Source organism: Eupeodes corollae, chromosome 1, assembly GCF_945859685.1.
Source record: "Eupeodes corollae chromosome 1, idEupCoro1.1, whole genome shotgun sequence".
In the NCBI taxonomy this organism is placed as follows: Eukaryota; Metazoa; Arthropoda; class Insecta; order Diptera; family Syrphidae; genus Eupeodes; species Eupeodes corollae.
Genome location: NC_079147.1, coordinates 106,734,474 through 106,750,827, shown reverse-complemented (window position 1 = coordinate 106,750,827; position 16,354 = coordinate 106,734,474). Strand labels below are relative to the sequence as shown.

Here is a 16,354-nt window from a genome sequence, read left to right as displayed (position 1 = left end):
CTGTCGGTCATTAAGGAGTTTTCGATCTTAGAGATATTTCTTGAGCTGATAATTGAGACGTTTATTTTGAAAGTGGCATAAGTCACTTTTTTCAAAAAAATCGATTTAATGGCAACACTAAATACAAATTTAAAGCAGCAGGCGATGACTTGGTACGGAGCATCCACCAACTCATCTGCAAAATATGGTCGGAAGAAAGCATGCCCGATGAGTGGCATCTCAGCATAGTGTGCCCGATTCATAAGAAAGGAGACCCTCGCAACTGCGCCAACTACAGAGGCATCAGTCTCCTTAACATTGCGTATAAGATCCTCTCTGCCGTATTATGTGAACGTCTGAAGCCATTCGTCAACAACCTGATTGGTCCTTATCAGTGTGGCTTCAGACCAGGAAAGTCCACTATCGACCAAATATTCACACTACGGCAGATCTTGGAAAAAACCCAGGAGCTTCAAATCGATACCCACCACCACCATCTCTTTATCGATTTTAAAGCCGCGTATGACAGCATCTATAGGGAAGAGCTCTACCGAGCAATGTCTAGTTTTGGCATCCCTGTCAAACTTATCCGTTCGTGCAGAATGACGATGGAGAATGCACGCTGCTCTATCAAGGTCGGAATTGATCTTACCGATGCATTTGATGTCAAAAGGTTTTAGACAAAGCGATGCACTGTCATGCGACTTCTTCAATATCGTGCTAGAAAGAATTATTCAAAACTCAACCGTCAACACTAGAGGCACAATCTTCCAAAGGTCCATCCAATTACTCGGATACGCAGATGATATTGACATAATGGGAAGATCAAAGCGTGATGTCAGTGAAGCGTTTTTGAGCATTGAGATGGAAGCGAAGAAGATGGGTTTAGTGGTCAATGAGGGCAAGACCAAGTATATGCTGTCATCAAAAAATTACACTGAACGACGACGTCTTGGACAAAACGTCACCATAGACAGCTATAACTTTGAGGTAGTTAAGGGCTTTGTCTACCTATGCACCGCTATTAATGCAGACAACGACACCAGCGCTGAAATCAAACGAAGAATAACTCTTGCAAACCGCTGCTTCTTTGGACTTAGAAGGCAATTGAGAAGTAAAGTCCTCTCTCGAGCATGTAAAATCACCATCTATAAGACACTCATCATCCCGGTTCTCATTTATGGCGCTGAGGCCTGGGCCCTGTCAAAGAAAGATGAGAGCGTCTTAGGATGCTTTGAGAGAAAAATTCTTCGTATGGTTTTTGGTCCCGTACGCATAGATGAAGAATGGAGGAGAAGATATAACGACGAACTGTACGGGCTGTACAGCGGCATTGACCTAGTTAGCAGAATTAAAGTCCAACGGCTTAGATGGCTAGGTCATGTAGAGCGAATGGACATCAACGCTCCAGCCCGGAAGGTCTTCAAATCCAATCCCTAAGGACGGCGCAGTAGAGGAAGACCGCGACTCAGGTGGCGTACCCAGGTGGGAGAGGACCTAAACCAACTTGGCGTGCGAAACTGGAGACAGCTAGCTAGGGACCGAGCTGGCTGGAGACGCTTGTTGGTTGAGGCCCAGGTCCGCCCCGGACTGTAGCGCCACCTTAAGTAAGTAAGTAAGTAAATACAATTGAATGGTATCTTTTCATTTTTAAAAAATTTGCACTCAATAAGTTGAAAACTATTGAGATTTCTTCGAGAGAAGTATTGGTAATTAACGGTATAACAAATGTCTTAAATATCTCGACTTAAAACAAAAGTGACTTATGCCACTTTCAAAATAAACGGCACAATTAATCAGCGTTTCCATGACCTTGGAAAGAAGAGCCGTAAGTTCAATCGGTCGGAAATTAAATGGTGGGGAAGATTCGTCAGGATCCTACATTGGTTTTTGTAGTTTTTGGGGCGCACTTCTTACAACAACGTGTATAGCATTAAAATACGAATTTTGTATTGTTGATCATATGCGTTAGCGCAAAACGATTAGTTTTAAATTCAAAGAATTCCTACGAAAATTCAAAAAAAAAATACTCTCCCAGGGATGCTATGAACTTACGACTCCCTCCCTGTATCCACCATTGGTTAGTATTTTGTTGAAAAGCTTAAACCTTTGTTTACTTTTTGGTTTTTCTCCACCCAGGTCTGCTTCAATTTGATCAAGGATCAAAACCCTGAGCTTCGATTTCTGAACCTATTTGCATAACTATTTTTTAAATGTTTGATTTTATTTTTACTTTTTACCAGGGTTACTGTTCTATTTACACTTTCAGGAAATTGATAATTTTAAGCAAAATCACTCATTTAAACGGGCTTCGCAGAGGAGAAATCCATTATAATTTATATGCAATAGACAATTAAACTAGGGACTTGCTTAGGAAGTGAAAATATTAAAACATATGCATACCACGACTCACCGTATCGTATCAATATTCAAATACAACAAGATACTGATTGTGACAAAAAGATAAAAGACCTTAAATAAATTGCTTACTTGCAGATCTATGCTTACGTATTAAAATTATGTCCCCAGGGATTCTAAAGTGAAACATAAGATGCATATTTAAATAAATATTCTATGTTCATGACTCACATGTATCATTAACTGAAGGATAAGTTTTCTCAGAAATTCGATATACGATTCTATTTTTTTATTTGAATTACCGGAAATGCAATCCAAGGTTTTCAACCAACAACGCTATTCCTACAAAAATAGTTGCCAACACAATTTCGAAATATTTAGATGCCTTTGGTATATCTATGAGACATTAAAACAAATAATGTGCCCTTTTGAAGCAAACACCCTTAAAAACAACTAAAAAACGAAAGTGAAAGTTCCTAAAGAACTTCATCTACTACATTTTTAGAAAAACAACTAATTTAAGCTCATTTAAATTTCTGTATTGGTTTTCTTAAAAATATGTTTAAATTAAAAAAAAATAATACTGTTTCGTCATATTGTAGGAAATTAAATAAAACGAATTAAGGTGGTTTATATTGGGAACTCTCAAAGAACAACACAGCCAGAACGACAACATATAAGAATTAAGGTAGCACAGCAGTTTTAAAATCTCTCCCACTGCTTCAATACCCAAAAGAATTCGTATCTGTGTCATCGAATCTTTAAATAGAATATTTTTTTGTTTTGAAAATGAAGAAAGAAAACTTAAAATTCAAGCATAAAAACATTTCAGTTTTTGAAAATAAGAAATACATATATTTCGGTACAATCTATTGCTAAAACAATAGACGAATCAGCTCTCTCACTCTCCTGAGTAAGTAAAGCTACAGCTGCACACCATTAAGCGTGTACGAGCTATAGCAATTGCCATCAACAGGCGTATAAAGCAGACATTTTTCAGAAAATATATTCTCTCGCCCGAATCTCAAAACACCCCCATATCGGATAGTGTTTTAAAAAAGAAAAAACCTAATCTTTCTGAAGTCTGAAATGTTTTGCAGGTTGTCAAAAATATCAGGGTCGGATGGTTTTCTTATATGCCGTCCTTCATTTTTCTCTATCAGCTCATCTTTTGTCGAATATAAACTAGGAAAATAATACAATGGCCTCTTGACCGAAACCAGCGCAAGTATAACTCACGCACGCTCACAATTATGGCCCATCTAGTGATATCCAACACTATCTAGAAGCTAGAAACTTTCATGTCAATTTTAAAAATAGAACAGATAGGTAAGACTCATAGATATGGCGGGACGGGCTGAAAATTTTCGAGATTGTATATGTGGACCAGTGTCGTACATATACAAAACTAACACATTCTATAAGTAGCAAGTTCTGTCAGTCTACACACTACACATGAGTCCACTCGATTGTGTTCACCTCTGAATTACCTTTCCGTCTCGTAGTAGCCACACACTGTTCAGTCGAGACCGAGCTCATCCGCGAGTTAGTTGATTTTTCTCATTCAAATTCAAAATGGTGAGTGCTTACGGTTAACAGAAAGGCTGCCTCCCGAGGCCTTTACTTTTTTTTGTTTTTTTTTTTTAATAAATCATCAACTTTAATATTAAAGCTGTTTATTGAACAAAATAATTGATTGCTTCCGTATTTTTCTTCTCGTTTTCTGTAGGCCGATGTACCAAAGCGTGAAGTAGAAAGTAAGTAAAAAAAAAGGAGTTTCCTAAAGACGGAATACCAGAATCTTCCAAACACAGCCTTGTGGAATAACATAATTACCATCTTCATAAAAGAACATAAAATTACAAAAGTGAACTGTGCCCTGAAACTATATTTCTGACCCTTTTACAGTGAATCAAAAGTGACATAAGTGACAATAACCGTTAAATATAAAAACCACCATATTGCATAATCATTCAACAACAAAAATAAAACCAAGTGAAAAAATATCTTTGAACACAGCCCCAATTCTATATAGTGCACGACTATTCGACTTAAAAGAAAAAAATACTTTGGTTATTTTTAGACCTAAGTATCGAATGTGTATTTTTATAGGATTTTTATATCTATTCTCATATATTTTATGCGCATTACGCATGCCTTATTTAGGCGAAGTGAATATGAACACACGAGCAAAATCGGAGTCTAGCAATATCGTCGTCGTCGGCGGCAGTGTCCGTATTTAAATAAACGCCTCTAAATAAGGATAGTGAGAACTATATCATGTTACAAAAAGAATTTTATAGATATTTTTATGATTTCGGTTTTAACGTAACCGCATTACGTTCATAGTTTTTGAGGAAGTACAAAATTTTGGAATGTGACTTTGGATCGGTAGAAATATTGCCGAGAATTTTCTAGGCGAACAAAAATTGAGAAAAACTAAATTAGGTTAAGGTTAAGTAATACTAGATCACATTTATAGCTTATTGCTTCCTTGCTGAAGAATGAGGTCATAGTTCAGAGTTACATATACACTTATTTGTAGTTTCTGTTTACAGCTTTGAAGTTATGTTCCTAAATTAAAGTAATTAAGCACATTGATGCGTAACATAATCTTTTCTTAGGACTTTAAAAATAGTTTCTATTCTTGTTGATTTATTTGACTTTGGAATAGATAACACAAACAAATTGCGATCCATACTGGAAGCTAATACGAAGGTCTTTTGATTATTGGTCTTTGCTTTTGAATTTTGATTCAGCAAATCTCAAGTTTTTAATTTATTTTCTGAAATTGAAAGTCTATATTAATTTTTTAAAATTAACTTTTTCCAAAGTAGAAGGTCTTGTAACTGTTATGTGAGTTTTCTTTAAAATGGAAATTAACTAGGAAATGTTGATTAAGTTTTTGACACAACAAAATTTCATTTTTCCATTTTTAACAAATCTAAATGTCAGAATTTTGTCTGTCTAAAGCGGAATGGCTACAGGAAATCAACCTTCAAATGTTATGACCTTGAAATTTCAAAAGCAAAAGATCTTTAAATGTAATAAATTCGGAACTATTTTTGGACTTTTATAACGCACAAATACGGTATGACATCATATTTTCATTTTATTTAAAGTATGTGCTTCTCTTATACCACCTGTTTCAAATTTGTGTGACTAATAAGCACATTTCAGAAATAATTTTGATCGTCTAAGTTTTCAAAAAACGTTCTTCATCAGCCTTGTTATGAGTTTCATCCAAAACATTTTTGGACGGCCGGAATTTCAAAAGCTAGTTTTGTCTTCATTTCAAATGGGAAAAAGGATTTCGAAAAGCTGACAACAAATTCAGCAAACATTTCGGTCTTAAACGATGTTAATTTTGGATGAAGGAAATGATGAGTTTTTCGAAAATCAATCATCTTCTTATGTATAAATATAGTGCCCTGAAATCTTTAAAGTTGAAACATTTATCAGATAAAACGTAAGGGCTGAATGTATTTAGATAGCGATTTATTCAACTTTTCAAATTCTAGATTAATCAGCCAGATGATATTTTTTCTATTTATTTTAAGATAATCTTTACGTCTAATTTTGTTTCCATACGCAAGTGCTAGTTTGATAAACTGTGTTAACCTTAGCCAATAGCTTCCGTTCAAGATTGACGTAATTTCGTTTTGGTCTCAAGTGTTTTGTTGCCAAACTTGTCGACGTATCTTCTGCAGGATTGGACATCGTGCAATGCAATTTGTCACGTTTTCTATATCTGTAGTGTTGCATGGAGAGCAATACGGTTTCAAGACGTTACGATGCGGTACAACATTTTCCTTTTTGTTCGGTAAATCCGTTTTGAAACTATCTTTGTGGTAATTGATTTCGCCAAGATCATACAGAAGTTTTGAATATGTCTCGTCTCTAAAGATTGAGTTTACATAATCATTTCTGAACTTTGAATCCAGCCTTTCAAGTAGGTTATTAAAAAATGGTTTCTATTCTGCCAGGTTTTCCAAAATAAGGTTGAAATAAAGCTCAGACATTTCAGCTAACTTCATTTATTCTTCAAACCACTATCGAGACTGCAATCCTTCTAGCTATTTTTTCAGTGGGGCTAAAGATAAGTTCAACAACATAGTTAAAATTAAATCTTAGAGATGAAAGGTACAATGGTGAAACTCCAGTTTCAATAAGGAGCATGTAGTTTGGAGTTGTATTTGGCAGCCGAGATTGATGTATTATGAAGTACCTGAGGAGTTTTTCTGCAGTTTCACATTGACGCCAGCCTCAAGATTCTGCAGCGTATATCATTATTGCTTTGAAACTTCCGAGGAATACTCGATATTTTAAGCTAAATGACAGATCTGTGTGTTTATAAACATTGTGCCAAACAGTCCCAATCGCATTCTTCGAAGCAGATAGTTTTTTTAAAAGGTGTCTTTCCATATTAAGGTTGCCTGTAATGGTATATTCTTTTATTGTTTTAATGTTGTCATACCTAAAAAACCATTGTCCTTTTCTAAAAACCATTGCTTTTGATTTGTTTAGATTCACCCTAAAGTTCCATTTTTAAACAATGATCTCGTAGCCTATTTATCATGAGCTAAAGCGACTCTGGTGATTCTGAGAGTAGTAATAAGAATCTTAATTACGAGCCAATCTATCACAACGCCACAAGCAGACCTGTCTTTCAGCAGGTCTTCAACGTAGACTAATCATATAGGTTTCATCTATCCCAAACTGCGTAATATCTGAAACACAAACACGCTTCAGCTTCTGCTTCGTCTGCGGTACGATGGGCCTGCTTCGAGGGTGCTTTGAATGACATTTCTAATATGACATTTCTAAAATAACAATTCTGTCTTTATCAGCTGTTATTTCTTCTCAAAAGTTTGTTTTAATTTTCGTGCAGTAAAAAATATGAATTTTCATGCAAGAGACGTTGGTGGGTTTGGAAGCTGAATCTACGGAGTTCTTCAATCTATGAGGAGTTCTTCAAACCCCTTTTTTTGTTCTACAAAAATGAAACGTTTTCAATATTTCAATAACTTACCTTTCAAGTTTTTTTTAAAAAATAAAACGTTTTCAATATTTCAATAACTTACCTTTCAAGTTTTTCTAATTATCTAATGGTTATTCCTCCAAAAGCAAATGCATTTTGTTTGTTGACTTTTGAGCTCCGTTTGGAGTCACATTACGTAACATTGCGTTCTTTTCCTTACGATTGTCAAACGAAACGTGAGGTCGAAGCATCATTGTGATAGCATGCATTGAATTCCTATGGCTGAACTCGTAAACGTCAGGCGAAGCCGAAGCTGAAGGGTGTTCGTGTTTCAGCAATAAAGTGTTCGATTATATTTAAATGTCTTCAATCACTTTTCCAAATTTAAGAGAAATTCCGTCCCGAAAAATGCTTAATGGCTGAATTACAAACACGCTTCAGCTTCGTCTGCATTACGATGGGCCTGCTTCGAGTTTGCTTTAATTGACATTTCAATTATTTCATCCTTCCAAAGAGCAAATGTTTTGTTTGTTGACATTTTTTAACAGCTTTTGAGCTGTCAGAAAAAGCAAATGTTCAGATAATTGAACTAGAGCTTCCATTTGGAGTCACATTACGTTCTTTTCCTTACGATTGTCAAACGAAACGTGAGGTCGAAGCTCCATTGTGATAGGATGCGTTCAATTCCTATGGCTAAACTCGTAATCGTCAGGTGAAGCCGAAGCTGAAGCGTGTTTGTGATTCAACCATAAAGTCTTCGATTATGTTTATACGTCTTCAATCACCTTTCCAAATTTTAGAGACATTCCACCCCGGAAAAGCTTAAAGATGGCCTTACGAGAAAAGGGTACAGTGTTTTCGATTACGTAGATAAGTCTCTGCTATATTGGTCAGACAGAATGTATGGTCTATCATGGAGTAACCCTCTCTGAATCCGATTTGGAATTCGCTAAGAAGAGGGTTAATCTCGATCCATATGGTGAGACGATATCTCAGGATTCCTATGAAAATTTTGAGTGCTGTTTGCGATAGTTTGCTTGATCCTTTCAATTTCCTTTATTTAAATATAGGGTTTATTATATATTTTCTGAAGGGCTCGGGAGCAACACCTGAGCTGAAGATATTATTGTAGGCTAATGTGAGATTTTTTTCACAATGTGGTACACTTGGGTGTATATGCCTTTTTCCTCATTGCGTTAAGCCTTAATTAAACTTTTTAAATTTTGGTATACCTAACAGAGTTTAAGGTCTACCGCCTTTTTTTTAAACAAATAAAACATTTGACCATTTTTAACTGACTTACAACTATTTAACAGGACACAGTTCACTGAAATCCAAAAGGCTGTTAATTAAAATCTAAAACAAATGAAAATAGTCCTAACAAACATTTTTTTACCTTAAAAAAAATTAGATGTCGAATTCGTATTCGAGGTTATGGGCTCACCCAACGAGGGTATTGATGCCTATGATCTTGGTGATGCTCTCCGCTCACTGAATCTTAACCCAACTCTGGCTCTTATTGAGAAAATGGGTGGCACAAAGAAACGTGGCGAGAAGAAACTCACAATCGAAGAATTCCTCCCAATCTACTCTCAAGTCAAGAAAGAGAAAGATCAAGGCTGCTACGAAGATTTCATTGAATGTTTGAAATTGTACGACAAGGAAGAAAACGGCACCATGCTCCTCGCTGAACTTTCACATGCCCTCCTTTCCCTTGGTAATTATACACTTTTTTTTTAATTAAATTATTATAAATTTTAATTTATTAAATATTAATATTATAGGTGAGAACTTGGATGATGAACAAGTTGAAGAACTTTTCGCTGACTGTATGCCCCCAGAGGATGACGATGGCTTCATCAAATATTCCCGTGAGTATATAATTTTATAATATTTATATCTAAATAAAGAAAAATTATATTTTAAATTATTTAAAAAAAATAGTAAAACAAGTTTATTGTTAAATGTATTGATATCCATAATTCACAATGTTGCACTTGTGATGAACACGTTTTTTTAGAATACATTTATTTTTATATTGATATCCTTTATATTAAGCACAAAAAGTCCTTAAAGGCATTTATTATATGTTGATTTCCTTAGAGTAGTGCAATTAGACATTTGTCCAAAAAGTTTGACAATAAGTTGATCATATAGAAAGTTCCAACATTATATAAATTCGCTGTCATATTTATGACATCTGTCAATTGATTTATAAATATTTCAATAATTTTTAACGAAATTTTAACTATTTGGTCATTGAATGGAACTTTTTAACTTTGGTAGCTGATCGATAAAATTTGTCTATAAATGTTATGTAGTCGAACAAATTTGAAAAGTTAGATATACGAGTATATTATTAAATAGATTTATAAAAAAGCCTGATAGGAGCAAAATTTCAAACAACCCATTATTAATAGTTCAACAATTTACAACCCAGCAATTTTCTAACCATTTAGCAATTTACTAAAGGACTCCAAACCTTTCTTTTTGTTTTTCTCATTAGTAAATTGTTAATTGCCTTTTAATAAAAAAAAACAAGCATCCAAACATGTCTAAAAAGTGACAGTTCGTGAAAATAAACAAAATAAACAATGCAAATTAGCTTAAACGGACCTATTAATTGAAATATCCAACTGTTGATTGGACTATTCCATCCACTGCTCGTAATTTTAACTTAAGCTAATTTTTAAGAGACAGAAAGATGTTAAAATCGTTTAAACTTAGGTAAATCATTTTTTAAGCTTAGTAAAGTGCTAAAAATGGCTTTAACTAAATCGTTTAAAATATTTATGACACCTTTTAATTGATTTATGAAAATTTCAATAATTTTTAACGAATTTTAACTATTTGGTCATTGAATGGATCTTCTTACCTTAAGTAGCTGATCGATAAAATTTGTCTATAAATATTATTAGTATTACAACAATTTACAACACAGCAATTTCCTTAACATTTAGCAATTTACTAAGGGTCTCCAAAATTTTAAACCTTTCTTTTCGTTTTGCTCACTAGTAATTGCTAATTGCCTTTAAAAAAAAAAAAACAAGCATCCAAACATGTCTTAAAAGTGACAGTTCGTGAAAATAATCAAAGCAAATACGCTCAAACGGACCTATTAATTGGAATTTCCAACTGTTGACTGGACTATCCATTGCTCTTATAAAAATAATTGCACATATGTCATTTGGATCTAGCAAAATGCTAAAAGTTAAAGTAGAAATTCAGTAATTTTAACTTCAGCAAATTTTGAGACATAGTAACATGTGAAAATCGTTTAAAATTAGGTAAGCTTAGTTAATTGCTAAAAATGGTTTTAACTTTAAATTTGCGCCATAATTTTTAAATAAAATGTTTACTTTGTTAAATTATAGCTTTGAAGCAAACTTATACAATAACTAATTGACAACTACTTGCTCAATAATTGTTATACTTTTAAATAAATTTGGCCAGTTTATATTTCTGAGAGTTCAGAGAAATTTCTTAGACGGATTGACACAACAGCAGAATGAAATATAAACACAATTCACTATTCGTTCTCATATGTCATTCAAATTAGGTTTGCATTTATTTTCAGCTTTCTCGAATTGAGCGATAGAGAAGTCCTTAGAGTTCCAATCATACAAATTCTTGTCTCAGATTTCTGACAGCAACAGTGATAAATTTGTATAAAACTTTGTTTGTTTAAAACTAAGCTTAGAACTATAAACTGGAAAAAAAGAACATTCGACAAATAACGAAAATAGATCATCTTCATGAGTTGTCTCGCTATGACGGCAACATTAAAATATTAAATAAATTGACAATGACAGTTGAATGATTAGGGAAAGGATGCGTTCACCAATTAAATCTTTTCAAATATTATCGTTTTTTTAAATAATTGCTTCAGTTTTACTCTGACATTTTCAAAGCAAACAAATACGAAACGAATGTCAATTAGACAATACAATTATCCTCCAAACCGCTTCTAAGGGAAAAAATTCGTGGGCCCTGAAAAGTTTTATGTACTTTTTAATTTATAAATTTGTTCTCTTGAAAAGTTTATATAAACGCTAAAAAATAATTTATTATTAAGATAGGAATTATTTATTTTATTTAAAAAAATACTTTTTAAAAAATTATAACTAAATAAAATATATTTTTTTGCACTTTTTTATGTTTACCTCACCAAAAACCACTATTTGTTTATGTGTTTATGATCACGAAAAAATAAAAAATCTTGCACCAAACAAATCACCAATATTCCCAACACACCATCAATCAATCCCTTGTTGCAATCAAAATTTGTGCACAATTTAAATAAAAATCACAGAATTTGTCGAGAAATTGATGAGCGAACCAATCGTCTTCGAGTAAACTGTAAGTGTTATAAACAAAAAACAAAATTTTTAATTTAGAAAATGGCTTCCTCTGCAACAAAACAAACTATGTAACTATGCTTTTGCAAAATTTGACACTTAGAAGGATGAAAAAACAAAAATCTTCCTCGAAACGTCATTTTTATGTGTGTGACTAATCTTAAATCCTAAAACACAATCATGGCGACTACAAAATCTGACATATGAGTTGCGAATGGATTCAGAGTGGGGTTTTCACATTTGTAATATAATGGAAATGTCAAAATGGACATTTGACTCACTCCGAATTCGGATTGAGTTAATGATATTTTAAACAAAATAGAAATGTCAAAATTTATATACTTATCGGATTCTGTAACCGCTGTGAATGTTTTCTTTCTCATTTTTGTAAATCGTTCTTTAATATTTCTGTTTTCTTTTACTTATTGATATTGTTCATTTTTTTACCATAAAAATAAAATATACTTTAATAATTTTTTCTTTAATTTTTTTTATTTAGCATTCCTCGCTAAAATGTGCGATAGAACAGATATAACAGAGTAATAATATTTGTCTCAGCGAAAACGAAATTAAAAACACCAATATCAACAACAACAACATCAGCAGATTACAACAATACCACCTTTCTCCAAATATTGATGTTTATCCATCCATTATATTTATTTACTCAATTATTGCTTCTGCTACTTCTACTTCAGCTGTCATCGAGAAGGGAAACAAGAACTCTTTAAAAACATAATATTATTTAAACAAACACAAAAAAAAATTTAATTAAATATAAATTTTATAAAAAACATTTTGTTTTTTGTTGCTACTTCACCAACTACTTAATTTTTACACAACAACAAAAATGTCATTTTCATGTGAAATGAAATGAAATTTATGAAACATCATGCTACATTTTTGTGGAAGATTTTGTGTATAGATTTTTATATATATATAGATGATGCCTTATATAATATATACAATATAAACGTATCTATAACACACAAAGCTTAAAAGTTTCCATAACGGAATTTATGTATAGTTAATTTATAATATTATAGGAAACTTTATGGGATCTTTTATTTTTCATATTTTTTACAAAATGAAAAAATATTGAATTTAAATAATTAAAAAATGTGTTTTTGGTTTGGTTTCTTCTAAATGTTTTTTAGCCATACATTATAGCAAGTATACATTTTTTGTTGTTTTATTTTCTTTCTCACTTCGCACACCAGGTGGGGTAGGCCGTTTTGAATATATAAAAAAAAGAGTACATATACATTTTTTGAATTTTTGAAATAAATTTGTCATCAATTTTGAATTTGGTTTTTATTTTTGATTTTATTCTATTTAGTTAGTTATTTGAAATTCCATCATTCGTAAACAAATAAGTGCGACATAAATAAATAAAATCTATTTGAGAATCATTTTTTAATTATTGTTTGTTTTTGGTTTTGAATTTTTAAGAATCAGCTTGCGTAGGTTTGTTGTTAACTTTTCAAATAATATTTTATTTTAAATTGTAATTTGTATATGTAGGTAAAAGAAATATGTATAAAATTTGATATTTTGTGAATTTATTTTGTTATTATAATGATTTTACTTAATAAAATAAAATGTGCAAAAATATCATCGAAATGCAAAACAAAACAGCGGTAGAAAGTTTGTTTTTATTAATTCGAGCACAAGTTTATTTTAGAAGATATTTCACTTGATTTTATCAGTTGTAGTTATTTAGTGTCTCTTAAGTGTTTAACTTTAAGTAATTTGATGATTTTTGAGCATCGCTTAAAACTGTTCTTAAACGTTTTCTAAAGAAGGCTGACAAAATTTAAATAACTTGTAATGTGTATCTTAACCTTACAGTTACATATTCAAAATGCTGAAGTGACAATTTTAGGTATTAGATTGTTATTTTAGAACACTGTCGTTTTTTTTATAATAAATGGGCACTCAAGGGGTTATTAATACCCTTAGCTTTAGAAAAATAAGGGAGGATTAAAGAGGAGATACCGATGCACATTGGGCTTAAAGTTTTGAATATCAAAATGATAGGGAAAAACAGAGCTGGGCAAAGCATTCCACATTCTCGATGTGCGGTTAAAAAAAGAATCTCAAGGTTAAACTAATGTGCATTCCTAGAAGTAGGAGTATTACGGCTGAATTGTTTAAGCAGGGGAGTGCAAGTGGCTAATTCGACAGAACACTGTTTATAAAAATATCATTAGAACAACGACGGGCATGAAACATTGCGGTGGTGTTCAAGTGACGTAATTGTTTCGGTTATAGTTCTATCGCCATCATTGGCCGTATGAGGGCCATGTAGCAAATTACCTTCACTCTGGGGTCAATCCGCCTGCTAAAAAACAGCCGTTTCGTCAGAGCGAAGGCTCCTCTGGCCCTGGTCAGAGCAGCATTTATATGTCTGTCGAAATATAAATACTGATCTGACCAGATACCGAGGTACTTCACTACACTTTTGCTCGCTAATCGCTGCCCGTGAAGATCCACAATGACCATCTTGCGCCAATTCTTGCACGTATCGCTCGTGGCCCTAGCCAACGGAGTCCGGAACAGAATTGTCTCCGACTTCTGGACATTTATTTTCAGTTTCCAGTCGTCGCAATATCGCTGAATCTTGTCGAAATCACGCTGCAAGAGAATTCTAATAACCTCAACCTTTCGGGCCAATCTGTACGCAATTAAATCGTCGGCGTACGCAATTGCCTTTGTAAGACTACCTATCAGATCGCTGATGTAAATGCTGAAAAGAATCGGCGTATTCACCGCTCCCTGTTGAAGACCACTTTTAATTGAAAATGTTGTGGTAGAAGTTACATTGCCACTTTTGACAACAAACTTTCTACCGTTAAGCCAATCATAAAGTATATACAACAATGGCTTGCTTATGCCAAGCCTGCTCAGTCTTAGGTAAAGACCCTCCAACCATACGGTGTCAAAGGCCTTTTCCAAATCAACCAGAACAGCACCTGTACATTGTTGTTTTGATTTATTCCATTGGATATCAAAAACGAGTTTAAACGCAGCATGAATTGTGTCATGACCCGCCTTGAACTCGAACTGTTTATCCGGAATTATTTTGTTGTCCGCAGCCCACTAAGTCAGAGCCCTATTAATGATCTTTTCGAAAACTTTGCTGATGCTCGGAAAAAGACTTATAGACCAAAGATTTGACGGGTTGGAGTTGTCCTTTCTCTTTTTCGGGAGAGGATGAACCACAGCGGTCTTCCAATGCACTAGATAATATACATTATTCAGTGCATTGTTGAAGAGTGTGGTGTAAATGTCGATTGCCTCCATCGGTAAATGTCTTAGTTGAGTTGAAGCTCAACCTTCGTCACTAACAACGGACAGTCCATCGCACTAACCATCATGCCACGGGTACTAGATAGAACATAACCTAAATATGTTACTTGATCAACACCGAAACATGATTTTTCTTTGTTGATAGTTATTCCTTCTTCATCAAGACGGATTAAAACTTTTTCAAGTGCTGCATCATGTTCATTTCGGTCTTTTCCAAACATTAATATATCGTCCACGTGAGAGATACAATTACTAATTCCATCTAGAACTTAATAGAATTTTGAAACAAAATATTCAGGGCCACAAGAAATACCAAAAGGTAATCTCTTAAAAATAAATCGTCCGAATGAACATATAAAACCAGTGAGGAACAGACTTTCAAAGTTGAGTTTTATTTGATAACATCCTTTATTCGCATCAATTTTTGAAAAAAATTGCATCTTTTATCTGCAGGCTACGAAAGTTTGGCATGAGTTACATGAGTTAAGCTTACTTATGCTTTCAGCCAGAGTTATAGGGTTAAGCTTACTTATGCTTTCAGCAAGAAAGGAAAGAAAATAAAGAGTTAATTTTGTTTGACCTTTTTATTTCACTGCTTTCTTATAACTAACTTAATTTAACAAATATGTACCTACTGTACCAAAGCTTGGCTTGGGTGCTTAACAGTGGATACACAGCTGATAACACCCAAACGTAATCAGCATAGTACTCTCAATAAATCTTCTGTTCTATAGTCTAGCAGGTAAAGTTGTAAATGTGTACATTATGTTATATATAATATAACTCATGCTTGCTTTTAGCACGATCTAGCTTGTCGGTACTTGCTACCGTAGTACTGAACCGTTGCAACTCCATGCCGTAGAGTGTATGAACGTAGAATCATAGGTTCAACAATAAAAAAAAAATCATTGAGCCCGAACTCTTCAATGTGGGAAGCAGGGGTGTGTGATTCCAATACGGGGAGGGTTAAAGTTGTAAATTACCCTTTTTTTTGGAGGTTTCATCCCACCCTATGTGACCTAGGACAGTATACCTTGGCTACTGCCTCCGTATTATGCAGAAGCCCCTAACCGGATAGAGGTTCCAGCTTACCAGATCCTAATCTTCACCATCGTCATCCTTCAGCGTTTCACCCCACCTCTGACTACGGGCTTAGTGCTTCATGCTATTCTAAATTAAAATATAAATCTAATAAAAACAAAAAAAAAACTATTAAACCTAAAAATATTTATAATATTTATTGTTGCCAGTTATAATAAATAACACACACACACACACAGATAAGCTAAGTGATAAATTGTGATGTTAGTTTTAACTTTGTTGTGTTTTTGTTCCATTATTTAAAATTGTTCGTTTATTTATCTTT

At 33.5% G+C, this 16,354-nt stretch overlaps 1 protein-coding gene across 2 annotated transcripts; it reads left to right on the top strand.

Annotated features, from left to right (window-relative positions):
• Window positions 1-3,781: 3,781 nt before the first annotated feature.
• Window positions 3,782-12,472, top strand: LOC129939313 (myosin light chain alkali). 2 transcript variants are annotated; one of them, XM_056047288.1, is made up of 6 exons: window positions 3,782-3,915; window positions 4,067-4,094; window positions 8,730-9,035; window positions 9,103-9,189; window positions 11,631-11,677; window positions 12,176-12,472. In XM_056047288.1, the coding sequence occupies exons 1-5, from the start codon at window positions 3,913-3,915 to the stop codon at window positions 11,672-11,674; spliced, it is 468 nt and encodes a 155-aa protein (XP_055903263.1). In that variant the 5' UTR covers window positions 3,782-3,912; the 3' UTR covers window positions 11,675-11,677; window positions 12,176-12,472. The 2 variants fall into 2 exon arrangements, with proteins under 2 accessions (XP_055903263.1, XP_055903264.1); XM_056047289.1 differs by lacking the exon at window positions 11,631-11,677.
• Window positions 12,473-16,354: the final 3,882 nt, after the last annotated feature.

Bases quoted from the DNA above. Each gene is read 5' to 3' on its own strand.
- LOC129939313 (XM_056047289.1), top strand. The intron at 4,095-8,729 runs GTAAGTAAAAAA...AAAAAAAATTAG, and splicing joins ACCAAAGCGTGAAGTAGAAA to ATGTCGAATTCGTATTCGAG. The intron at 9,036-9,102 runs GTAATTATACAC...TTAATATTATAG, and splicing joins ACATGCCCTCCTTTCCCTTG to GTGAGAACTTGGATGATGAA.